Source organism: Orycteropus afer, unplaced genomic scaffold, assembly GCF_000298275.1.
Source record: "Orycteropus afer afer isolate SDZICR_OR568_19922 unplaced genomic scaffold, OryAfe1.0 scaffold00294, whole genome shotgun sequence".
Taxonomy (NCBI): domain Eukaryota; kingdom Metazoa; phylum Chordata; class Mammalia; order Tubulidentata; family Orycteropodidae; genus Orycteropus; species Orycteropus afer.
The window spans coordinates 1,153,320-1,179,073 of record NW_006921881.1 but is presented as its reverse complement, the minus strand read 5'-3'; the positions used below and the strand labels follow the sequence as shown (position 1 = coordinate 1,179,073).

General features: G+C 48.0%; 2 protein-coding genes across 2 annotated transcripts; both read right to left on the bottom strand.

Annotated features, from left to right (window-relative positions):
* Window positions 1–259: 259 nt before the first annotated feature.
* VARS1 (valyl-tRNA synthetase 1) lies at window positions 260–17,369 on the bottom strand. Its single transcript, XM_007951340.2, has 29 exons — window positions 16,983–17,369; window positions 13,036–13,170; window positions 12,802–12,940; window positions 12,455–12,579; window positions 12,284–12,368; window positions 11,936–12,036; window positions 11,690–11,817; window positions 7,278–7,442; window positions 6,961–7,042; window positions 6,358–6,477; window positions 6,166–6,274; window positions 5,990–6,084; window positions 5,648–5,738; window positions 5,280–5,404; window positions 5,090–5,193; window positions 4,855–5,013; window positions 4,654–4,744; window positions 4,408–4,513; window positions 4,248–4,318; window positions 4,031–4,156; window positions 3,779–3,883; window positions 3,627–3,695; window positions 3,030–3,108; window positions 2,762–2,889; window positions 2,255–2,410; window positions 1,905–2,111; window positions 1,719–1,830; window positions 1,260–1,585; window positions 260–328 (listed from the first exon to the last, which is right to left on the bottom strand). The coding sequence occupies exons 1-29, from the start codon at window positions 17,367–17,369 to the stop codon at window positions 260–262; spliced, it is 3,795 nt and encodes a 1,264-aa protein (XP_007949531.1).
* A 2,455-nt stretch (window positions 17,370–19,824) lies between these two features.
* On the bottom strand, window positions 19,825–25,266 carry LSM2 (LSM2 homolog, U6 small nuclear RNA and mRNA degradation associated). Its single transcript, XM_007951449.1, has 6 exons — window positions 25,192–25,266; window positions 24,898–25,005; window positions 24,332–24,399; window positions 20,231–20,261; window positions 20,058–20,117; window positions 19,825–19,950 (listed from the first exon to the last, which is right to left on the bottom strand). Exons 1-6 carry the CDS (start codon window positions 25,264–25,266, stop codon window positions 19,825–19,827), a joined length of 468 nt encoding a protein of 155 aa, XP_007949640.1.
* Between the last annotated feature and the right edge of the window lie 488 nt (window positions 25,267–25,754).

Genomic DNA, 25,754 nt, shown 5'->3' with positions numbered 1-25,754 from the left:
ATCTGTGAGCAGCGTGACTCAGGCCTGGCACTGTGCCAGGGACGGACCCAGGCAGACACACCCCTGCACCCACCAGGACAGTGTTTTGCTTCCAGCCTGCAGACTTCCCTCTGCTCACACCGCCTTGGGAGCCCAGACCCTCAGCTTTCCCTCCCACCCGCTCCACATACACAGACAAAAAATGGTTTTGTGGCAAAATAGTTTATTGCTGCCATCCCCATGGTGGGCCACTGGGGTCTGAGGGTCAGACTTGGGTGTATCACAGCATCTTCTCGAACAGGGCAATGGCCTCGTCCACCTTCCTGAGCTCTGCTTCTGTCTGTTGGAGCTGGGGAGTGAAACAAGGGGGTGGTGGGTGGGGAAGACCAAGGGAGCAGACCCCAAACAACCAGTATGACAGAGGCAAAGTCAGAAAGATGGGTGAGGACAGTGGGAGGGTAGGTCAGGGAGTATTTGTACTTGGGTAGCCCGTTCCCCTTCTTCTGCCTCCAGAATTCTTACCAGCCTCCCCACTAGCAGAAGCACCAGCGCCCTCTTCTACAGTGACCCCAGCCTCTTGGGTCTGCCTTTTCCCAGAGTGATCAATCTCCAAGGACAGAGAGCCTCAGAGCCCATGGACCCCACAAAGTACCCAGGTCTCAGCGCCCTTACCTGGGCAGTATATATAGTGGTCAGGAACACAAGTCACTTAACCTCCATTTGTAAATGGAGGTAACCCTGCCGACTCTTGGAGGGCTACTGGAGACTCAGGTGAGAGAAACCAAGCTTGGTGGTCAAATTTCTGTTCTCTTAACTCCCATTACAGTTTGCGTCTGTACGATTTACTCCACTGCTTCCCTCAGGAGGGGTCCAGGAAGCAGTCAGTGTCTGTGCAGGGGGTAGGGATACCCAGTGGGCTCTGAAGTAGGTGCTAGACTCGAGGCTCCCTGACTACATGTGGTGTCTAAGACCAACCCAGGTCTGTAGGATTCCATGTTCAGGGCAGCTAGATGGGGTGTGAAGGGCCCGGCGGAGGGGCAGAATACTCACTTGTAGACCTGCCTCCACCTCACTGTGTTGGCCCTAGGCTGTGCCCTCCCAACGTGTGTAAGAGGAGGGATTCCGTGGCCCCCTGTAGACACAGACCCCATGTGCTCACAACGGATCTGTGCTCTCTACCAAATTTCCCAGGGATGGAAAGAGGCCAGTCTCATGGCCCAGACTTGATGATAGAGGGGCTGATGGGGTCGGAAATGTGAAAGCTGTTCCCTACTACACACCTTGGCTTTATCGGCCTCCTGGACATCGGGGGGCACTTTGGCCGGGTAGCCCGGGGCAGCGCGGCGCTCCTGCAGACGTTGAGCTTGCCGCTGCACCTCCCCTCGCTTGGCCTGCAGCTTGCCCAGCTCCCGGGCTGGGTCCACCAGTCCCTGTAGCTGGAGGTGGACGGAGCAGCGGTCAGAGGCAACTGCTACAGCACAGCCCTGTGGTGCGGAAGCCCCCAAGGCCAGGACAGCCACCACTCCCGCACTGGCCAGTGCCTGCACATAGGCAGACACGGCTGAGGCCTGGGCACCTGTGGTCTCATCAGCTACTTCCAGGAAACCTGCCAGGAGAGGAAAGAGGTAAAGCCTGGTGCCACAGAGACAGGAAGCTTGGCAGTTATGCTCTGATACCGGGTTGCCAGAGTGGGTGGAGAGAACCATGGGATGGGGTGGGAGTGGAGGCCTGAAGCTCACAGTCGGGCCGGAACCGGGTGAGGTTGTAGTCAGCACGCAGGGAGCGTACAGCTCTAGTGATGCTCAGTGCTAGCTCAAAGGCGGCTTCTGCCTCGGGGTCCTTCCAGGAGCACTGTGGGGCAGAGGAGGAGGTGAGGGAGGCTGGAAGGGAAGGCTAGAGTCCCCCCTCCAAGCCACAACCCATACCTCTGAGGGTTCTGGGTAGGGGGTAACACAGAGGCTAGGGGGAGCCTGTGGTGTCCGCCGGGGCAGCCTCTGGAACAGCTCCTCAGTCACAAAGGGCATGAAGGGGGAAAGTAAGCGTAGGGCAACATCCAGACAGGTATAGAGGGTCTGGCGGGCACACTCAGCTGCCATCTGGTCCACCCCATTCAGCACAGGCTTCAGGCACTCCTAGGGGACAGAGAGGGAAAGGGATCAGGGCTGGAGAAGGGGTGACGGGTTTCGTAGCCCACCACTGGCAAAGCTGGGCCCAGGGCTCTGCTGTCTTCCCCACTCCTCTACCCTTTCTGGAAGCCCCACTTGCTCCTTCTCACCAGGTAGACATCACAGAGCTCATAGAGCCAGAAGCTGTACTGGGCAGTGGTGACAGCTGGGAAATCATAGGCCTGGAAACCTTGGTTGCTGAGTCTCACAGTTTCAGTCAACCGGCTGCAGATCCAACGGTCCACCAGGCTCTCATGGCCTCCAGGCTTAGGGGGGAAAATGGACATATCAGCCAGAAAGGGGTAGGAACCATGGGACAGGTCTGCACTCCAGGAGCTAGATGGGGTCCAAAGCAACTAAGCACATGCCTTTTACCTAGGGGAGAAGAGGCAGACCGCAGACAACTCTAGGGAGAGCCCCGGTGCCCTGGACCTTCCCTGTAACCAGTCTGTCCCTGTGTCCATCTGTTCTCTCAACTACATGGAGGATCCTCAGGGGCAGGGGCTGGACCTTGACCCGTTGGCTGTGACCCCGACACAACATGGGCCTGATGACAAAGTGACAGGGATGCAGCCTCTGTGGGTGCTGCCTGCCTTTCCCATGTACCAAGCCCTTACCTCAGAGGTGGGCGAGGGCACAAAGCCCTTTCCAAGGCCACGGAGGGCAAACTTGGTGGCATTCCAGAGCTTGTTGCAGAAGTGGCGGTAACCCAATATCCGGTTCACATCCAGGTTGATGTCCCGCCCTGAGTGGGGGTGAAGTGTGAATCCTTACCAAATCTCTCTCCCAGTCTACCAAAACAGGGGCCAAGAGTAGAGAAGGAGAGGGGTGGGCCTTAGGGCAGGAGAAAAGAGAGGGCCAAGGAAGAAGTTGTGGGAGCCATACCCTGGGATGTGTATGCACAAAGTCCAAAGCGGAGTGCATCAGTGCCACACTCGGGAATCCCTGCTGGGAAGTCTGCCTTCTACAGGGAGGAGACACAGGGGAAGGGGTATATTCAGCCAGCCCCACCTCCCTATCTTCCCTCTTACTTTTTAATTGTGTAAAAATGTACATATAATAAAACATTTGCCATTTCAACTATTTTTTACATTTTGTATGTATAATTCAGTGGCATTATGTCCATGATGTTGTACAACCCTCACCACTATTCATTTCCAAATTTTTCCATCACCTTTAACAGAAACTCAGTGCCTCCTAAGCAATGATTCCTTTCCCCTTTCCCACATGTCATATGTAACCACTAATATTTGGTCTCTATGTATATACCTATTCTAGATATTTCATATGAGTGAGATCATGTAATACATGTCCTTTAATGATTGACTTAATTCACTCAGCATGTTTTCAAGGTTCATCCATGTTGTGGCATTCATCACATTATTCTCTTCATAACTGAGTAATATTCCACTGTATGAATAGGCTAAATTATGTTTACTCATCCATCAATGGGCATTTAGATTATTTCCACCCTTTTCATACCTGCCCTTCTTTCGCCTTCTCTACCTCACTGGGATCCAGGTTGCTGTTCAGTAACTGGTCATGGAGGCCCTGAGGGTGGAGGCGGGAGTGTTAGGTGGCTGTGGCTGCAGGCCCACGGCTCCTTCTCAGCCTGGCTCATGGCCCAGCCCCACCTGCAGGGAGACTCCATGGATGACATCCAGGGGGTCGATGACATTGCCCAGAGACTTGCTCATCTTGCGGCCATGGGCATCTCGCACGATGGCATGGAGGTAGACCTGTGGGGCAGGCAGGTGTTGAGGTCTGTAAATGTGAATACCTCCCCAGGGCTTCCCATGGCTCTTCTCCATGCCCCACCCATGCCAAGCCTGAGCTGTGGCCAAGAGGGTGAGCTGTAGGTGGGGGGGTCTGGGTAGTCTTCATACCTCTCGGAAGGGCAGCCTGCCGGTGAGTTTCAGGCCGAGCATGACCATCCGGGCCACCCAAAAGAACAGGATGTCATGGCCCGTCTCCAGCAGTGTCCCCGGGTAGAACACACTCAGGTCTTCTGACTGAGGGCACAGAAGGACATGATGGGAGCCCAGTGCCCACCTCTGAGATCCCTAGCACCCCCCCAACCTTTGCCTGACCCCAGGAACCCACCTGGTTAGGCCAGCCCAGAATGGAGAAGGGGAAAAGACCAGAGGAGAACCAGGTGTCCAATACGTCCTCATCTGAGGGAGGCCAAGGATCAAAAGTCAGCTGGGGGGTCAGGAGAGGATCAGAGCCCCAGCTCTGCCCTTCCCCTCAGGGCTCGGCTTGCCTTGCTGGAGGCTGATCTTGTCAGGAGACACTCCAAACTCCTTGGCCGCCTTCTCCCGGGCCTGTGCCTCACTGCACGCACTCACCCAGTACCGCTCATCAGAGTCCTGCCAAGGGTGAGATGAGCACCCCAGGGGGCTGTCTTGCCCACTGAACTGTAAAGCCCTGAACTCTTCCCCCACTAAATACCCAACAAATCCACAGCTACCCCAGATGTTTCAGTACCCAGCTCTGGCCCCGTCCTCACCTCCCCAGGAGGTACAGTAGGGTCGTTGACAGTGATGAAATAGGCTGGGATGCGATGGCCCCACCACAGCTGTCGGGAGATGCACCAGTCCCTGCAGATGGTGGGCATGGGGGTGGTGGGGTCAGGGAGGGCAGGAAGTCACCCTGGCCTGGGCCCTGCTCAGCCCTTCACCCAGCTCCCCACTCGGTGGGCCCCACGCACCGGATGTTGTCCATCCAGGCATGCCATGTCCGCTGATGGGCCTCAGGCAGGATGCGGAGGTCACCCCGTGTCACAGCAGCACTGGCTGCCTGGGCCATTTCCCCACAGCTCACGTACCACTGAGGCCGCAGCAGAGGCTCCACCACGTCCTTGGAACGGCTACGGTGGACAGAAAGGTGGTCAGCACCCCGAGGAACCCGTCCCCGCCCCTGCCCAGCCCCAGCCTCACCCTCACTTGCAAAGCGGCACCACCATGGGGTTATCCTTTATGTCCCTGAACAGTCCCTGCTCCTTCAATGCTGCCAGCACTGCCTTCCTTGCCTCAAACCTGGGCAAGCCCTGGGTGGGACAGAGGTCTTGTCATGGCCATGCCAAGACACCCTTTCCTCTTCCCCGACCCAGGCCCCATGCCCTTGTGGCCTTACCAGGAAAGGTGGGGGCACATTAATGAGGACCCCGTGTGAATCCATTATGCTGATGGCCTCCAGCCCATGCCGCTGCCCAACCTCATAGTCATTCTGGTCATGTGCAGGGGTGATCTTTACCGCACCTAGGGATGTATGTGGGGTCCCAGGCAGAGTCCCTTCCCACATTTCCTACTTTTGCTTGAGGACATGCTCCCAGACTGCTCCTGGCCCCTACTTCCCTAATGTACTCCCCAGAGATCCAGCCCAAGTCTAGCCTGTCCAGTTGAATGAAGCTCGTTTTATTTTTCTTTAAGAGAGTAGATGGATGGCCAGGGTGCTTCATGGGCTCCAGCCTTCCTCTCCCCATAGGACTAGCCCTTGCTCACCTGTGCCAAACTCCATGTCCACAAAATCATCAAAGACAATGGGGAGGCTCCGAGACAGGAATGGGTGGATGACGCTCTTCCCCTTCAAGTGCTGGGGACAAAAGGGGTCATAAAAAATGTACCAAAAAGCAAAAAGAGAGTACCAAGAGCTGGGCCCGAGTCCCCCTCATCCAGGACACTGACTGTCCCAACACCCAAACCCCCTCAAATGGAAACAGAGGGCTTCATCTTCAAGGTCAGGAAAAGAAGCTGGAAGATGGAGTTTCTCATGTCTTCTCTTCAGCCAAGTGCTTTAATCCCCACCCCACCCCACCTCTAACTGTGGAGAGCATCCCAGCTCACCTGGTATCTGGGGTCTTTGGGATGCACAGCCACAGCCACATCACCCAGCATTGTCTCAATCCGAGTTGTTGCCACCACCACCTCCTCGTCGCTGTCTGAGGTGACAAGCAGCCTTGTGGTCTTAGCTGGCTTCTTCCCACATGGCCACCCCAGGATCCTGGTTCCCCAGCTCCTACCTGAGCCTTGAACTTTGTAGGCAAAGGAGACAAGGACTCCAAACTCCACCTTCTCCTTGTAGCCAGGCACAGACAGCAGGGTGCGGCCTGGCAGCTCCTTCTTATCCACCTATGAGACAGGTATTAAGAGAAGTGGCTCAGGGGGTCTAGGGGTTGGAGATGAGGAGAGTCTGAGGAGGAGGGGGAACATACCTCAATGTCAGAGATGGCAGAGTTGAGGGTGCAGGACCAGTTGACAAGGCGGGTGCTGCGATAGATGACCCCTTCCTCATGGAGCCGGACAAAAGCCTCTGTCACAGCCGCTGAGAGTTTCTGGATGGAGCAGGGGGCAATTAGAGAGATGAGCCTTAGTGCCTAGGGGCCCAGATGGACATGCCAAGGCAGCAGGGTCCAGAGAACCTGGGCCAGGGCTGAGCAGGGGTTTGAGTCCCACCTCCCACCTCACAGACCGCTTTGGGGGTTGAAAGGGAGAAGTAATTTTCTCAAAGGGGAGAAAGCATGACAAGAACACAGGAGCAGGGAATAAATCTGTGACACTCAGTGAGGGGCAGGTACTAGTCCAGAAAATCAGAAGAGGTCAGGCTCCAGGAAAGGGCAAGGCCTGGTCAGGGAGCCTCATGTGTGGCCCAGAGGCTCTAGGAGCTCATGGAGCAGTGACAGGGAGCAAAAGGCCATGATAAGGGTGGGGAGTAATGTCTGCAGTAGGCCCTCAGTGGTCTCCTGTGAGGTTGCCTTGGGGCACAGCAGACAGGCTCTGTCCACTCCCCACCAAGCCCTGAGACTCCTTCCACTCACAGGGTCCATGGTGAAACAGGCTCGGTCCCAGTCCAAGGAGCTGCCCAGCTTTTTCAGCTGGTGGTAAATCCGGTCACCTTTCCTAGAAGTGGACAGACAGGCCAGAATCAGCACTTAAGCCTGGGCTACAGGGAGATACTGGTGGCTGACGTGGTATTCTTTTGACTTGACCCAGGCTCAGGAGCCAGTAGACCTTTACCCTCTATAAAGGGCTCTGCCCCCTATAGCCAAGGGTTACCACAGGTGACAGAGGTCTTTGCTGAGGAGTGAGGCAGGGAGGCAGGACTGTGGTACCCACAAAGAGGCTGCATACTCACTCCTCCTTCCACTTCCAGACCTCCTGCAAAAAGGCCTCACGGCCCAGCTGGTGTCGGCTCAGTCCTTGCTCACGCCACAGTTTTTTTTCTACCACCACCTGGGTGGCAATGCCTGCATGGTCACAGCCAGGATTCCACAGGGTGGTCTCCCCGCGCATGCGATGCCTATGGGAGGCAGGTAAAAGACCAGGCTCACTCACATGCTGACCCAGAAGGTGAGCCGGGTCAGGGGAACCTGGCATCAAAGGGAGAAGGGGCTTTTGCAGGCAGGGAGTCAATGGAATATAAGGAAAGAAAGGGTTGGTGAAGCTTGAAGCCCTCCTAGTTCTAAAATCAGTCAGGAAGAGAAGATTTGCAGAAATAGCCAAGGCAATTTTGAAAAAGAATAAAGAACACTCTTGCTCAATTGGATAGCAAAACATATGAGAAAGTCGTATGTTTTAAGACAGTAAGTTACTGCAGAACAAAGAACAGATGAGAGGAACAAAACAATAACTGGAAACAGGTCCAAGCAAATTTAGTATGTGTTAATAGTGGCATCTCAGATCTGTAAGGAAAGGATAATCCATTCAGTAAATTTGGGACAGAGATAGAGTCTTCCCCTAGTGCCTACATTTGGACTCCTAACATCCTAAACTAGGACATAAAGGAGCTCTGGTAGCACAAACATTAAGTACTCTGATGCTAACCAAAAGGTCTGTGGTTTGAACCCACCAGTGACTCCAAGCAGAAAAAAACCTCACAATCTGCTCCTATAAAGATTACAGCCTAGGAAACCCTATGGGGCAGTTTTACTCTATCATATAGTGTCACTCTGCATCAGAATTGACTCCACAGCACACAACAGTGAAAAAATAAATTTCTGCTTATTAAAGCAGCCCACTTCTATTTCTATTACAGCAGCACTAAGAACCTAAGACAGTTAGTTGTCAAGAAGACTTAAGATTTCAAATTTCTTACTGTAAGAATATATGAACGTATTTCTTCTTTTTAAAAAATTTTTTGTGATTTGGGTGAAAGTTTACAAAGCATATTCATTCTCCATATAGCAGTTCAAACACATTTTGTTTCAATGACATTGACTGCAATTCCAAACAATGTAATAGTTCTCTCCCCTCTTCCTCCCTGTAGTTACCTCTACCCTGTGTTCTTGTTTCCTATGCATTCCTGTGTCCCCCACCCCTACTTCAAGATATCTTCCTGTGCAAACACTGCCCTTCTGTTCTCCCATGACTGATCACTCTAAAGAGTATACCTATCTAATACAAATGTTAACCCTATTCTATATACCTGTACCTGTCCATTGTTTGGCTGGAAGCCACAAGAGTGAGTTCAGTTCCAGACCTTTTGGGTAACTAGGGGCCATAGTCTCAGGGGTCTCACCAGGCTCTATCAGACTAGTAAACCTGGTCTTTTTGGTAACTCTTTCTTTATAATTCTATAATCCCTGAATGGCTGACAGTGATAGCCGGGCACCACCTAGTTCGTCTGGTCTCATGGTCATATAGGCTGAGGAACACATGGTCTACTAGTCCCTTGGACTATTTTCATATGTCTTTGTGGTTTTCCTCATTCTTCTTTGCTCTAAAGAGAGACCTATTGTTGCACCTAGATGGCTGTTTGCAAGCTTTTAAGACCCCAGTCGTTACTCACCCAAGTTGGATGTAGAACAATGTATTTGTATAGTATGTTATACATGCAGGTTGAGCTTGATGTTCCCTGAGACCATGGTCCGGAGCCCACAGGTCCAACTATTCGCTCCCTCAGGGTGGTCAGCTGTGGCCAAGAAGCTATCATAAGTTTGCCGCTTGTTAGCTCTATTCTATATTTGGACATTCTTACAGCACATACAAATGCATATGTAGAAATATTGTCTGCCAACCCTATATATGGTCATGGGTATATCCCCTTTTGGCTGGACATATTTGAACATTCAGCCTGTCTACCCATCTATTTACCCACAGATTAATGTTTATTACCACTGACACTGCAGTATTGCATAAGGAACATATCAACATATTTCTTGTTAAAGTCAAAATAATGTTATTTTTAGTAGAAAGACAGGAAAGGAAGAGAGCCAGCAAGTAGGGGTGCTGGATGGTGTTACTTAACTAGGGGAAGATTCTATGATCAGAGAGGAATGACCAAGAAAGGGAAGTGCAGTGCCACTAGGGGGCAGAGCTGCCGGCCAATAAAGGAGTAGGTTGAATATGCCGATTAATGTAATTGCTGTCAATAAGCTGTATACCTTTAAGAAGCTAAAAGGCAAAAGTTGTGTGATAGATATATTTACAACAATGACACAAAAAAAGAGGAGTAGCTATTGAGGCTTCTTATAGTCATCCAAATACCTCATGGGATTTGATTCCTTGAAGGTTTAGGGTCATGGTTTCATGGGACATCCCAGTTAAATGGCCTAATAACATATCCAGTGCTTCTGTTCTACCTCCTAGCAGCAGAGGAAGAAGGAGAGTCAGGAATAGGAGGAAATGAAATGTGTGGCTCATTGCCTCCATGAACAACCTGCCTCCTTTGCTATCAGACTAGAACTGGATGGTGCCTGGCTACCATTTCTGGACATTTTGATCAAAGATTTTATACAGTTAGTCCCTGACATTATGTATTCAAGTTATGACTTGTTTTGTTTTTGGTGGTGATGTTATCATTTTCAGATGTTCATTTATAGATGTAACATTCCAACCCCCAAAGACAAAGATTGGATTTATAAACACACTGATGATAAAAGGAAAAAATAGCTTAACTGGTGAAGAATGTCTGTCTTGAGGATTATGCTCTTAAGATCTATCTATACAGGATCAAATTACAACGGCAACTCAAAACATTAGATAGGAACCTTAGAGTGGAGTGAATTTATGTTAATAGAGGAAGAACAACTCAAAAGAGGAGGATGAGAATGGTTACCCAACTTGAAGAATGTAATCAATGTCATTAAATGGTACATGTAGAAACTGTTGAATTTGTCTATATTCTGTTATGTAGACTCTCAACACCACTACTAAAAATAAATCAATTACTAAAAGAAAAATAATTAAATTTAAGAAAAAAAAAAAGAGTGACCCAAGACCAAGGATAGATTTGGTTGAAGATAATCTTACATAAGTACTTGTGCTACAAAATTATCCACATACATTACAGAAGTAACAGAGGACAGGAATGGAGTGCTTCTCAGAGACAACCAAACACCTTGAGAGAGAAAATCACCAGGCCTGCTGGCTTGGGACCATACTCTCGGGGGACATCATGATCAACTGGCACAACATAGTACATAAAAATCTTGCTCTATTTACCTGAGGTAGATACATTCCTTGGAGATAACAATCATGGGAGAAAGAAGGGCTGCTTATGCACAGGGAGACAGCTCAGGGGGCAGGAGTCCATGGAGGGATGGACACTGGGAAGAGGTAACTATGGGGAGGAAGTGGGAAGGGAGCTGTTGCATTGTGGTAAACTGTAGTCAATGTCATGAGACAAAGTGTATGTGAACTGCTGTATGGAAAGTGATTTTCCTCTGTAAATCTTCACCCAAATCACAATAAAAAAAAAAATCCCAATTAAAGAATGGGCAAAAAAAAAAGTATCTTGTTCTACATCCTACTTTCTTGAGTAGTAACTGGGATCCTAGAAGCTTTTGGCCATCTAAGATGCAACTACTGGTCTTCTTTTACCTGGAGAAAAGAAGAGTAAAGAAAATCAAAGTCATCTGGAAACAATTAGTCTAAAGATATGATGAACCACAAGAACCTCAGCCGTCATGACTCTGAGACCAGAAGAACTAGATGGTGCCTGGCTTCCAATGCCAACCACTTGGAAAGGGATCAAAATGGGAGATTCTGGTTAGAGTGGGAGGAAAAATGTGGAACAAAATTCAAAAACACAAAAAGAACCAGAATTACTGGTCAGATAGAGACTAGCGGAACTCCCAAGACTATGGCCCTGGGTTTTCCTTCAGGCCTAGAAATGGACTCACTTCTGTGGACTGGCTCTAAGCTCCACAGTAGAAAGATCTACATGCAGAACACCTACCCCAGAGGGATGCACCCCTTAGATCAATCAACCGTGAGACATCAGAGGGGTAGCATTCACAGAGGGAAAGCTGGACAGACGGATATGTATATATCAGAAGGGCATAGGGAGGGGGTAGTCATAGGCAGGAGAGGGGAGGAGAGTATTTTATGGTTGGGGATTGTAATTGGGGCTATGGAATCAAATATGCATGAACTGTTGAATGTAATACAAATCTGCTTTGTAAACCTGCACCCAAAGTACAGTTTAAAAAAAAAAAAAAAGGAAAGAGAGACTAGACAGATGCCACTAATCAGGTTAGTGAAGGGAGCCACAGAAGTGGAGAGAGAGGACAGAGGGGACCTGTCAGAGAGCAAACAGGAGCTCACCATCGGGTCAGAGAGTCCTGGATGGCATTGGTGAGTGCATGGCCCAGGTGCAGGGAGCCTGTCACATTGGGGGGTGGGATGCACATCATGAAGACACCTTGAGGATTTGGTGCTGACACACTGGAACGCTGATGGGGGTAGAGGGACAGGATACACACTAAGGCCTCATGTCATCTCTCCCAATCTCCCTGCAAGCAATGGATCCTTCATCCCTGCCCTCTAGCCTGGGAAACAGTGCCCACTCACCCCATATTCTGGCTTGAAGAAGCCCTGCTGCTCCCACCAAGGGTACCAGGCAGCCTCCACATACTGGGGGCTGTAGGAGTCAGGCATGGTGCCACTGACATCTAGGGGAGAGAGAAGGTGGGGCCAGTGCCAAGGCTGGGAGAAGCTGGGAAGGGGATAGGCCAGCAGAGGAACAGCTCTGGGCCTCTCTCATTCACATCACAAGGCAAAGTTGGAAGCCTGGGAGGTGTGCAACCTCACCAAGAAAAGTACTGGGAGTAAGGACAAAGCAAGAAGTGGTGAAAGCCTGGGAGGAGCAGCTAAGGAGGGTGGAAGTAATGGGTGGGTATCCCATCCCCATCCCAGTACCTTTCTTTTCCCCAGGTGGGGTTGGGATGTCATAGGTAATGATCCCAGGATCCCGTTTCTCCCTCTTCTCTGGTTTGGGTTTCTTCTGCTCGAGAGAAAAAAGACATGGACCCAGATGTCAACCACCACAGCCAAGGCACCAACCTGTCAGTCAGCTCCACCTTTTCTCACCTCGCCTGAAGGCAGCTGCTGCTGTTGGATCTTCTGCTTCTGTTGGAATTTCTCTAGCTTCTCCCGTTTCTTTGCCTCTTTCTTGAGCTGAGCAGCTGTCTTTGGGGGTACACAGACCTCAGGGCCTGGAAAGAGGCAAAGAAATGCAGACTCAGCCTGAGCTTACATCCATGAAAGATGTTTCAGATGGGCTATTATAGCTGCCTGAGAGCTCCTCCATACTGATCCTCCTGCCACACCCTCCTCAGGCCACTGTCCCAGTGATTCTGCCATTTCTGAGAGAAAAGAAGTAAGCTGCATGGAAGGCCCCAGATATCTCTAATCTTCTTACCCCCACCATTACTCACCTAGCTGCTGAGCAAGGGACCTAGCCCCTGAGTATAGAACCACCTCTCCCAGCACAGCCCGGAATTCTGGCTGTTGGACACAGGTGATAAACCAGCGAGTCACATTACCCCAGATTCGGCGGGCTGAGGGGTCTAGTACCTAGAATGGGGGAAAAGAAATTGAGCTATCCTTAGTCACTCTGGTGAGGCTTGATGGGAGCTGCCCTTGTTCCTCCCCAGGCCCCTGTGACTCACATATCGGAAAGGCAGCAACAAGGCTGTGACAGCCGCCAGGTCAGCCAGAGTGGGGGCCTCCCCAGCCAAGTAAGTGTGCAACCGAAGCCACTCCTCTAAGGGGCTCAGGGCTCGGCCCAGGGCACCCAGTGCAGCCTGGCAGGAAGATGAAAGGCTGTGAGACTCGGCTTAGCCCACCTCAATCCTCCCACCAGGCTCCTGGAACGTAATCTACATGGCCTCCCTCCACTCACACAAACCTGAGGCCAGTTTCCTCTTCTCTCATTTGATCATAATAAAAATGCTTTCTCCTCATTCATTTAACAAACCCCTACTAAACGCTCTGGTAGCGTAGTGCCTAAGGCACCTGACTGCTAACCAGGAGGCTGGCGGTTCAAACCCACTAGCCACTCCTCGGAAAGAAGATGGGGCAATCTACTTCCTTAGTGATACTGCCTCAGAAACCCAAGGAGGGGTTTCTAGTCCAACTCCACAGCACATAACAACAACAACTGAACACTTATTATGTGTCAGATGCTATTAAGCACAGATTACATAAGACAACACAGTAATTGCGTGAATAAATGTTTATTAAGCACCTACTATGTGCCTAGAAGCTCTGGTGGCATAGTGCCTAACCTGCTAACCTGAAGGCTAGTGGTTCAAAGCCACCAGCCACTCCTTGGAAGGAAGACTGGGCAATCTACTTCCATAGAGATATTGCCTTAGAAACCCAAGGAGGAGTTGCTATGAGTCAGATCCGACACAACAGCAATGAGCTTGGTTTTGGTTTTATGTGCCTGGTGAGGAGCCCTGGTGACACAGTGGTTAAGCACTCGGCTGCCAACCAAAGGGTTGGTGGTTTAAATTTACCACCAGCTCCGCAGGAGAAAGATGTGGCAGTCTGCTTTCATGAAGATTAAAGCCTTAGGAACTCTGTGGAGCAGTTCTACTGTCCTGTAGTGTCACCATGAGTTAGTATCAACTCAAAGGCAATGGCTTTGATTTTTGGTGTGTGCATGGTAAGAGTCCCTGAGTGGTGTGAATGGGTAACGTGCTCAGCTGCTAACCAAAAGGCTGGCAGTTCAAGTCTACCCAGTGGTGCCTCAGAAGAAAAGTCTGGTGATCTACTTGTGAAAAATCAACTACAAAACTCTATGGGTTTTCTCTATCAGTCAGGAAGGACGTTGCTGTTGAGGGGAGAAGAACCGTTATGTCTTCTAGTGTTGTGGCAAAATCTCAGATGTGAGGTCATCTGGCCAAGGGTCTGCAAATTCATTTTGATAGAGCATTCATTATGTCCCCAGGGATAGCAGCTCTTCATAAATCTATAGTAGCTGAACCAGAAAAGAAGGCATATGCAGATTTCTATAGAAATTATGAGCTCATGAAGGATTTTGTAGAGATGAGGAAAGCTGGTATCTTTAGTGCAAAGTAATATTGGAATGTAAAGACCTTCTTTGGATTGAGTTTCATGGAAGTTGTCACTGACCTATGTTCCTGAACCATGAAGCATGACTATGGGCTAAGGAATAGTTTCTCTTGGCAAATAAACAATTAACAAATAACAAAGAGAGAGAAAACCCTATGGAGCAAGTGGCCAGTGACAGATGAATGGATAAACAAGCTGTATGTGTGTACATATGTACATATATATGATGGAATACTATGCAACTACAAAGAATAATGACAATGAGAAGTCTGCTAAACATCTCGTAACATGGATGAACCTAGAGAACATTATGTTGTATGAAGTAAGTCAATCGTGAAAAGATAATGTACGGTCCTACTATTACAAAAAAAAAAAAAAATCAAGAGTATGAACACAGAAAAAGCAAAGTTGTTTGATGGTTACCAGAGATGAGAGGGAGAGAGACGGAAAATCATTTAGTAGATAATAGACACTTGTTATTATCGGTAACGGGAAAGAAGAGACCAAATATGGGTGATCAATACAACACAACTAAGGTAAATTAAGGCACTACGAAAAACATGAGAAAAAAGGGCAAGTATGGTAAATGCATATACAATTTTGCCACAACACTAAATACAACCAAAAAGTGTATGTGGTAACAAAGGTAAATGTGGATGTATATAGGTGTAAAAAAGACATACATGTCTAAATGCAAATGCATATATAGGTTTATCTATAAATATTATGTATATGTACATTTTTAATGTGTATTGCATTTAAATCCACATATATAACTACTACATAGGGGGCACAGTAACAGAGGCTTCCTAGATATATCGAAACAACTTGAAGGACTGGTTTACTGGCTCAAGGGCCTTGGGAACATAGTCTTGGGGGACAATTTATATAACATAGTTCAGAGATAATGCTTCACATCCAAGTTTGATGACTAGCATCTGGGGTCTTAAAAGCTTGTGAATGGCCATCTATGATCTCTACTCATACAGAGCAAAAAGAGAATGATGGAAATCAAAGGATCAAAGAAGAAACCAATCCATGGGACTAACAGCCTACACAAACTATAACCTCTTCAAATCTGAGACCAGAAGAAGTAGATGATACCTGGCTACCGATACTGACCATTCTGACTTGGGACATAATAGAAGGTTCCAGATAGAATGGAAGAAAAATATAGAACAAAACTCAAATTCCTTAAAAAGGCCAGACCTAATGTACTGGAAGAGACTAGAGAAACCCCCAAGATAATCTTTGAACATGGAATTGAAGCTATTTCTGCAGGTCACCCTTCAACCAAATAGATTGGCTTACAAAATAAACACTACCACCCCTGAGTGATATGCTTCCTCAAACAATTAACTACTTGAGACCAAATGGTAAGCATCTACCCAAAAACAAAAGTGAAAAGGCTAAGAGGGGAAGGGAAGCTAGATCAATGGAAACAGAACAAATAAAAGGGAAATAATGAAAATGCTGACACATTGTAAAAATTATAACCAATGCCTGAAACAATTTGTATAAAAATTGCTCAAGGTGAACCTAACTGCTATGTAAACTTTCACCTAAAACACATTAAAATATAATTAAAACAACAACAACAAAAAAAAAAACCTGTGGAGCAGTTCTATTCTGACACACATGGGGTCGCCATGAGTCAGAATCGACTCCATGGCAACTGGTTTGGATTTATTTTTTTTATGTGCCAGGCATTATTCTAGGGTCTAAAGAAACAACTTCAACAATCAGGCCAACGCTTCAACCTGGTGGAGTTTATATTCTATGGGAGACAATAAATGGGCAAACATATTATGTGCTACCCTATTTTTCTCTGTAAGTGCTATGTAGAGAAACAAAGCAGGGTGATCAGGACTTGATACATAGTATTTAAATATAATATTTTAAAATATGGTGACCAGGATTTGAAAAGGCAAGCCAGGGCCTAAGCAACATATCCAACTATCCAGTCAGTCAGTCAGTGATGATACTAAACGTTCACTACGTGCTCAATAGTAGGAGCTTCAAGGACACAGGCACAGTCACATTCTGGAGGGACAAACAGTTACAATGTGGTGAAGTGATCCATTAAAGTTATCGTCCCTTTCCCTTACTGCCCTATCTCATTTTCATTTCTCATTCATCTCCTCCTAACAACTGTTACCTCTTTCCACCCTGCCTAAGCTGCCCAAGTCTAATCACCTCTCCCTCACCCAGTTTCTTCCCCCATTTCGAAGCAACTCCTATCCTCCCCAGCTCAAGTATTTACTCTGAGCCTTTAAGACCAAGACAATGGGCTAAGTGCTCTGCACACATCTTTTCATCTTCTCAGCAACTCAGTGAGGCAAGTATTACATCACTTTTGCTTCATAGACATAGGAAACCAAGGCTCAGAAAATTTAAGAAACGTGCTCCGGGTTACCATACGAGGTGGCAATCTAGATTTGATAAAATTTTATTCCCTGAGAAGATATTTTCCTTCTTATTACCTATCCCAATCCTTCCTTCCTTCCTCGGAATTAGTTCTCTCCTCTTCACTCACCTGGGGGTCCTGGGCAGAACTTCGAAGTCCTAGGGCTGGCAGTGTTGCCCCACAGGCAGCTGGTATAAGCTCCGTGTCGGCATAACTGACCCACTGTTGGACAAGGACAGCTGCCCGGCTACCCGCAGGACCCCCCAAGCCTGCTGGCCACAATAGCTGAGCAACAGCCGTGGCCCCCCACACCCAGAGCCCACCTGGCCCTTGCTCCAGGGCGGGCAGGCGAGGTGGGGGAAACGGAGTCCTACTTGTCGGGGGCGGTTGAAGACAGATGCGGGGGTGGGCACCTCCCCATCCGGGACCCTCCCCAGCCTCCCCATAGCGCGCGGCTATGAGGGCTCGGAGGCTGGGGAAGGCATCGGGGTGAGGGGAGACGTACAGGATGGACATGGTTATTCAAGGACTCCGAACGAAGTGGAAAAACCTAGGGAGAAAGAGAGATGAGGGAAGATAAGGGATCTGGGGGGTTCGTATTTGAGGAGAGGGGACTCTAACGGGGACTCCTCTGCCGCAGGCGCCCGACTCCTAGGACTGGGAGCCTGACGAGGCCTCGAGAACTGAGGGCCGGGATGTCCGAGCGCCTGGGGCAGAGTGGACCGGAACTCCCCATGATCATGGTCCTCCGGAATGTGGGGGGCTACGAGGAGCCCTTGTGCATCTGGCGGGTCACACGTTCGGGCCGCGTGTACGTACTGGAGGGAGGTGGTTAGGCCGGGCCTGGCCGCGGCGGCATGGGCCGGTGGCCCGGGCAGAGGAGTCAGGCAGGTGGGGGCGATGGCGGTCTTCGGCACGATCCTACTTTCCGGAGACCGCCTCTCGGGCTACCGGCGCCCACGTGTCCCCCCCTCCTTTATGACAGAGAGCGTTTCCGGGCCCTTGGGTCCTGGCGCAGGCGTCTACGTCCCGCCTGCCGTGCGGCCTCTGCCCCGGCTCGGCACTGCTCCGAGGACGAGCCGCCGCTGCCGACCGCACTCACGAAGAACAGCGCTGGGCGCAGGCACAGCAGGGGAAGAGGGCGTCCCTGGCACCGCGCTGCCATCAGGCGCCGCCGCGGGCACCCCGCGCGGGTCCTCAGGGCCGGCCAGTAAGAGCGGCGGGCCGCTGGGCTGGCCATAGAGGGCGGTGCCGAATGGGCAGCTGAGAGGTCGTGAGGAGGGTGCTGCCGCGTTGGGGTCTGCTGCCCTGGTGGGAAGCGGAAGGTCCATTTTTCCCCGACCCCAGCAATCCATCCTCGTTCCTGAGCCTCAATTCCTCATGTATGAGATGAGGGCCTCACTCTAGGTAGCCTCTGAGAGCCCCAAAACGCTGTGGATTTTCACCTGTGGCAGGAATTCCTTTGCTGAATGAGTAGTGTAGCAATACCAAGTCATAACTCCACGCAATACAAGTTATGTCACTTGTTTGCATTTACCTTCTACAAATATTCAGAAAGAGTACCGATTTGGCTGGGTTGTGGAAAAAACCCAAAACATTTCATGAATTTTGGCTGAGAGCCCGACCACCTGACGCCAGTGAGTGGGGGCTAACCAGACCAAGAGGCCATCAGACACTGATGCTAACCCTCAGAAGCGCACGATGGCCATATGGTGAAGCCAATAAAAGGCATTTTAAGATGGAGGTTCACTGGACCTTCCTGTTAAGAGCAAGCATCTGCTCTTGGATCTCCTGGACTTTCCCCTCTCCCTTTGTGTTTTTCTCTGCTAAAGATAGGCCCTTCCCCGCAGTTCCTGAGTTGTTTAAACGAATTATCTGAGAAGGGGCTGGTACCTGACCTAAAACCAAAGAACCAAACTTATTGCTGTCAAGTCAGACCCTCATAGGGACTCCTCCTTGGGTTTCCAAGCTGCTATCACTATGGAAGTAGATAACCCAGTCTCCCTTCTGGGGAGTGGCTGGTGGGTTGGAACAGCCAGCTTCCTGGTACCTGACCTGTTGTTGTTATGTACCGTCGAGTCACACCTGACTCATAGTGACCCCTCCTTGGGTTTCCGAGGCAGTATCACTACGGAAGTAGATTGCCTCATCTTCCTTCCGAGGGTACCTGACCTAGCCCAGTGAATAAGGATAAGAGACAAAGGGCTCCATGGTATCTGAACTGACCAGGGAAGGAAGCTGAAACTCCCTAGGGCACAACTGCATATGGAATAGAATTTATTATCCACTATACATTTGGCATCAGAGGTAGATAATTTCAGCTTTCCTGGACTCATATGACACCACACTGGAAAAAACACTCCAGTTATAGGTACAGTATAAGCAAAAGGCCAGATGGAGAAAATGTACATAGGGGCATGTTCAGGAAACCTGGTGTGTAGTCCAGGTATTATATGTTGTATACAAAGGAAAGTCATGACAGATAATGCTGGGTAGTTGGGTTGGATACTTGGCTGTGGGAATGGAGAGTAACAGGACTTGAATGAATCCATCACCACCTTCCTACCTCCCACTCCCCACAGTCCTTGCCCAAAAATTAAGAACACAAAACCACAACTTCAATTTGCATCATAAATTTTATTCCCGATGCGGGATAGACTCCTTCCACCCCCAACAGAATCACATCCTGCCCTGAAAGATCTAGGAGGCAATCTCCAGGGAAGGAGTGAGAAAGGCAGATGTTGGGGACTAGGAAGCCTTTGCAGTTTCCCATCCTATTTATCCTCCCCTTCTCAACAAAGGATAGCTGCTCCCCAGTATTATTCCTCTCATCCAAAGAGGGAAAAAAAAGCCTTCACTATTAAAAACCAACCAACCAAAAAACCAATCCTATGGGTGAGAGGGACCCTGGGCTGGGATATAAGGTTAAAGGTCACCAGTGTAAGAGGGAAGAGAAACACAGAAGGAACCATCACTGTTTCTGCTGCAGGGCCTCCTTCCTTGCTGCATCCTGGAGCAACTGTGTGTCGACCTCATCTGCTGGCAACTGCACATAGCGGACCACCGAGCCCCGGATGAAGCAGTTCTTCACTGATAACTAGACAAAGGTGGACAAATGAGATAATACTCTTTAAAAAAAAAAAAAAAAGTCCTATAGCTGCCCATTTTTGGAGGTGTTTCTTCTTCTCCACCATCCAAACTCACCATGTGTGGGTATTTTTCAGGGTCTGTGACACTGATGTCAGTTAGTTTGATGTTGAGATACTAAAAAAAGATGGAATACTATCATTAACCCTAAAGATAACACACAAGTATCCAGCCTTTAAGTTCTCCCTTCTTCCCCAAGACCCAATACTGGACTCTTACGATTATCTCACCTGATCCACAGAATGGAGTGTTCCACAGATGCTGTTAGGGGCAGAGAGAAGGAAAATCAAATTAGTTTATACCAAAGTCAACATAAAGATGACTTCAGAACTGAGATGAGGCACAGTTGGGGAAAGTAAAAAACAAGGGTGCCAGATAAAGCAGTCAGCCTTGCTCTTGATGATGCAGACACAAGAGGCATCCTCATTCTTGTTGTTTGCTGCCATCACATAGGCCCCTGACTATGCACAACAGAAAGGAATGCTGCCTGGTCCTGCACCATCCCCGTGATAGGTCGCAGACTGGACTGCTGTCATCCATAGGGGTTTCATTGGCTAATTCTTGGAAACTGATCACCAGACCTTTCTTCCTAGTCCACCTTTGTCTGGCAACTCCACTGAAACCTGTTCAGCATCATAGCAACACCAAAAGCCTCCACTACAGACAGGCGATGGCTGTGCATGAAGTGCACTGGCTGGGAATTGAACTCAGGTCTCCTACATGGCAGGCAACAATTCTTTCACTCAACCACTTGTTAATAAAGCTCCCTAAAATGTTGAGGAGGAATGCGATATAAACACCAGTGCTCCAAGTTATGCTATCTCTCTCTCCCAATTTCTTTAATTTCTATCAAAGGCTTCAACACTTTAGTCCCACAACTTCAAATTCTGAGTTGTACTTCTTCACCCTCCATGTCCTGTAAATCCCATCATCTGCTGACTTCTAATTAATTTCTATGAACTTAGGTCTTATAATTTTGTACCTCAATTCATGCCAATGTCCAACCTGCTGAGTTTTTTTAAATGATTTTAATGTTTTATTTTCACATTTATTTTAATTTGTATCATATTCAAATTTGTTTATGCCAAACACAATTATATTTTATTCTTTTTTCTTACTATGGAGACACAGAAATGTTGTAGCCCTCATGCGAGCATTACCCATCCTTAACAGTCCTTCTCTATCAACACCTCCATCCACTCCTCCATATTATTTTGAAGCACAGGCCACCTTGATCTTAAACCAAACTGTATGTCATCACCAGATTCAAGTTCTTTAGAACTGTAGTTCTGAAAAAGTAAGATGTGCACGCAAAAGTTTCAGGAAACAGGATAATACAGAGAATGTGTATGTGGGTTGTGCATAGGATTGCCAATAGTTTTTTCCTAAGAATAATGGCTCTTTTAATTTTTGGGGGGAGGAGTATTAAAGAATGTTTTCAATGAAACGTCCTATCCTCTCAAAAATAAAGTTGGCAATTCTACACTGGACCCCCAATTTCTAGAAAACTACAAATCTTTGAAATCCAGGGTCTGAGACCTATTGCCTCGGTGGTGTTGTCACCATGTCCCGGGCTGCTCAGAAGTCTGGGACAGCATTCCACTGTATGCAGTAGTGGCCACACCTTTCAGGAATTGAATCAAGTGCTGTCATATGACTCAGTCCCTTAAGAAGGAGACAGACACCTGACACACAAGTGGTCTGACAAGAAGAATGAGAGAAAAAGCTCTTCTCCCAAAACAAGTGGTCTGACAAGTAGGATGAGAGAAAAAGCTCTTCTCCCAAACAAGAGACTGGCTAGAGTCTTCCAAATCCTTGCTTTAGGCCCTGAGCTATACACAACAGTTATCTTTGCCAGGAAGAAGGCCCAGAAAGGAGAAAAAGTACTCAAAGACAAGTCAACTCAGAGTGGCCTATGACTGGATTTTGTCTTGCTCTATGGTCCCAACCAACATCTGCATTGCCAGTGGCATCAGTGCCATGAATTGAAATCGGTGGCATGAAAGGAAAAGGCCTTCAAGTTCAGCCCCTCACCGTTTCCTGCCATGTCAATCTTTCTCCCACAAAGAAATGATTTCACATTCTCCTGGGTGGAAGAAACTGTTGGATAGAAAATACATTAATTCAATCTCTTCCTAAAGGATAATCAGGTAATAGGTACAAATATTTTAAATGTACGTTTGATTTAAAAAGATTTTTTTCTAATGAAATATCAGATATGCATAGATATATATGTAAGGATATTAAAGATAGCATCATTTGCAAAAGCAAAGACTTGGAAAAAGCCTAAATGTCTAACAGTAGGATCTTGGTTAAATCCAGCCATCTTAATAGAATACCGTTGTTGTTATTTGCCATCAAGTCAGACCCGACTCACAGCGACCCCTCCTTGGATTTCCAAGGCTGTATCACTATGGAAGTAGATTGCCCACCCTTCCTTCCGAATAGTGGCTGGTGGGTTTGAACCGCCAGCCTTCTGATTAGCAGTCAAGTGCCTTAGGCACTACACTACCAGAGCTCCTAATAAAATACTTGTTGTTGTTATCTGCCTTCGAGTCGCCCCAACTCACAGCGACCTCTCCTTGGGTTTCCGAGGCAGTATCACTACGGAAGTAGGACTGCCCAACCTTCCTTCCGAGGAGTGGCTGGTGGGTTTGAACCTCCAGCCTTCTGGTTAGCAGTCAAGTGCCTTAGGCACTATGCTACCAGAGCCCTAATAAAATACTAGTCAGTCATTAAAAATTTTAAAGAATCAACTTTATTTTACACAGAAAAATATCCACAATACCCTGTTAAATGAAAAGCTTCACAATTACACACAGAATACTATGCCATTTTTAATAGTTTTTTTTTTAAAAGGAGTCAGATAGAACTGGATTTCAGTTCTGGCTGTGTGACTTAGTTGAGCAAGTTTCTTAACCTAAGTTTCAGTTTCCTCAAGTATAAAACATACTTGAGAAAACATAGCTGTGTTGTGAGAATGAAATGAGTTAATTAATGTAAAGCACTCAGTACAGTGCCTAATCCACAAAAAGCTCTCAAATGTTCGCTATTTTCCTTTTACTCAGCACATGTTTATTAAGCTCTTACTATATACCAGGCCTACATTAGGCATTAGGTATACAGTGGTGAGCTAAGTGTGGTTCTGGTCCTATAGGGAGGAAAGGCCATAAACAGTAAGTATATTTTTGCGAAAACACAATTTGAGAAGCACCCCCTAGGAAGAAAGTAACAAAGGAGCCTACTTAACTAGAAGGACAAAGAAGTCTGTCCAAGGACAGAGCTTTTAACAAAGTCCTGAAAGACTTAACAAAGTCCTCAAAGTCTGAGCCAATGATACAAAGAGATAAGGGATTTATAAAACCCACTGCCATCAAGTCAATTCCAGTGCATAGCGACCCCCATTGGGTTTCTGAGGTGGTAAATCTTTATGGAAGTAGGATGCCTGGTCTTCCTTCTGTGGGGTGGCTGGTGGGTTTGAACCACCAATCTTCTGGTTAGCAGTCAAATGCTTTAGGTACCACACCACCAGAGCTCCTTAAGGGATTATGTTGTTGTTTGTTGTTATGTGCCATCAAATCATACCTGACTCATAGCGACCCCTCCTTGGGTTTCCAAGGCAGTATCACTATGGAAGTAGATTGCCCAACCTTCCTTCCAAGGAGTGGCTGGTGGGTTTGAACCTCCAGCCTTCTGGTTAGCAGTCAAGTGCCTTAGGCACTACGCTACCAGAGCTCCCAAGAGATTTATAGACAGAAGCTAATACACACAGAAGAGACTGCACTAGTCCTGTAATTATTCCACATTCTCTTTAAAAAGGAGATTATGCCACACATACTATTCTGCAACTGCTTTCCATAGCAGTACATCTCATTCCTATGTCACAGCTGTAGAGTATGGAAATACCACAAGTTAATAAACCCATTCCCTATTGATGGAGAGATTGTTCCCAATTTTGGGCTATTACAAATAAAGCTACAAACACCTCTATACATGTATCTTTATTTGTTGAACTGATTCTTCAATGTCTAGAAGTCTGGTCAAAGAAGCATATAATTTAATCAGGAAAAAAAAACTACTGATTTTGGAAAACATTTTATTGACATCTTCACCCTCTGAACTCTCTAATATCCACCCTTTAAATTATATATTGCTCTGTATTGTTTTCCTATGCACGATACAACTTCCAAGCTAACCTGTAAATGACCTGGGTCATTTATTCTTCTCTATTTCTCCCACCTTGCCCAGCCATCAAATACTTGTCAAACTAAAAAGGTGCCAGGATTCTGAGCACACCCACTGACTACAAACTTTGTGAAATAAGTACCTACCTCAAGTCATTTTTTAGTTCCACGACCACATCCTTTCCCACAAGGGACTTGAAAAAGGAGTAGAAGAGCTATAAAGTGACAGAGGAAAACCCATCAGGTGGGGAGAGGCACGGTAGGGCAGAGTGTCCCCTTGGCAGTATTCTCAAATACTGATTTTGGGATCCCCACTTCCCTGGCAGTTCTCAAAACTTCACAGGAAAAAATACTCGCTTGAGAGGGTGAAAGGCTGGAACGCAAATGATTCTGTACATTCAAGTCCCTTACTTGATGCACCAGACGGCAGCTCTATCCTGCGCTACTCGGGTTCCTGAACCTGCTTTCCCAATCGACCTCTCCTGGAGTCCCTGCACACTCCTTCCAGTTAATTGCTGAAGGTATCCCACCCGCCCTCCCGAAGCCCGGTCTCTGACTGAGAAATGCTTCTTCAGGTCTAGTTTTTCCCTCTCCTGTTGTCCACGCCGACTCTTCAAGCCCAAAGGACCAAACCCCGGACGCCCACCCGCCCCCAACCTTCGGAAACACCGGGGTTCGCCGAGGGCGCCCCCTTGTGACGTCACGGTACCTACCATAATGCTCGCACAGCTGGCCGCAGGGTAGTCGGGGGAAGAGAGGCACCGGTGCCACGCGCTGGAGGTCAGGAGGGAACTCCAGCGCGAACCCGCGCGTTGGGGGAGCTGGGGTCGTGCAAGCGAAGCCGGAGGCGCCGCGAAAAGCTCCCAGCAAAGGAGAAAACGCAGCAAGCCGGAGCGGAGAAGTAGTGGTCCGAAAGACCAGCAGGATAAAGCAGAGGGGAAGATAAAGCCGGAAAATGGGCGGAGCATCCTGCCTTCCTACTTCCTCTCGGGGCGACTGGCTCCCACCGCGCAGGCGTGGGTCGAGGACCGTTTAATAAAGTCCTCAGCTCGCCTGAGAAGTTTTTGTGCGATTAACACCATGGTTTACTGACACCTACACAAATTTGCTACTGAAAGTTGTTGGAGAATTTCAGGAAATTTATTTTGTGCACTTTTCTACGTGTGTGACGAATAAAAAATTTTAAAAAGTGTTGAGTCCCTGAGTTCAGAAGGAGCTTGGATACAAATCTTGATTTTATCAAATGTTCCTAATAGATTTATCTCAAGGATCCAATCGCTGTCTTCACATTTACACACTTTTGCCTAGGGCTGTCCTGTAAAAGGCCTGAGTAGATGAGTAGCACAGAGACTCTGGTTTGGGTATAGAAATACCCATTTTCATTTTCATTTTCAAATATTGCCCCCTCAAACGCAAAACAAATGCAGTTAGGTATACTTCTATATTCATGTTCCTCAGGCACATATAATCTATGACACAAGAGTAATTCTTTTTCATCGAATAAGTCTATTAAATCATCCATTTCTCATCTACCTTACATAAAAATACCCATTTGTCAGGAGTTTGTTGT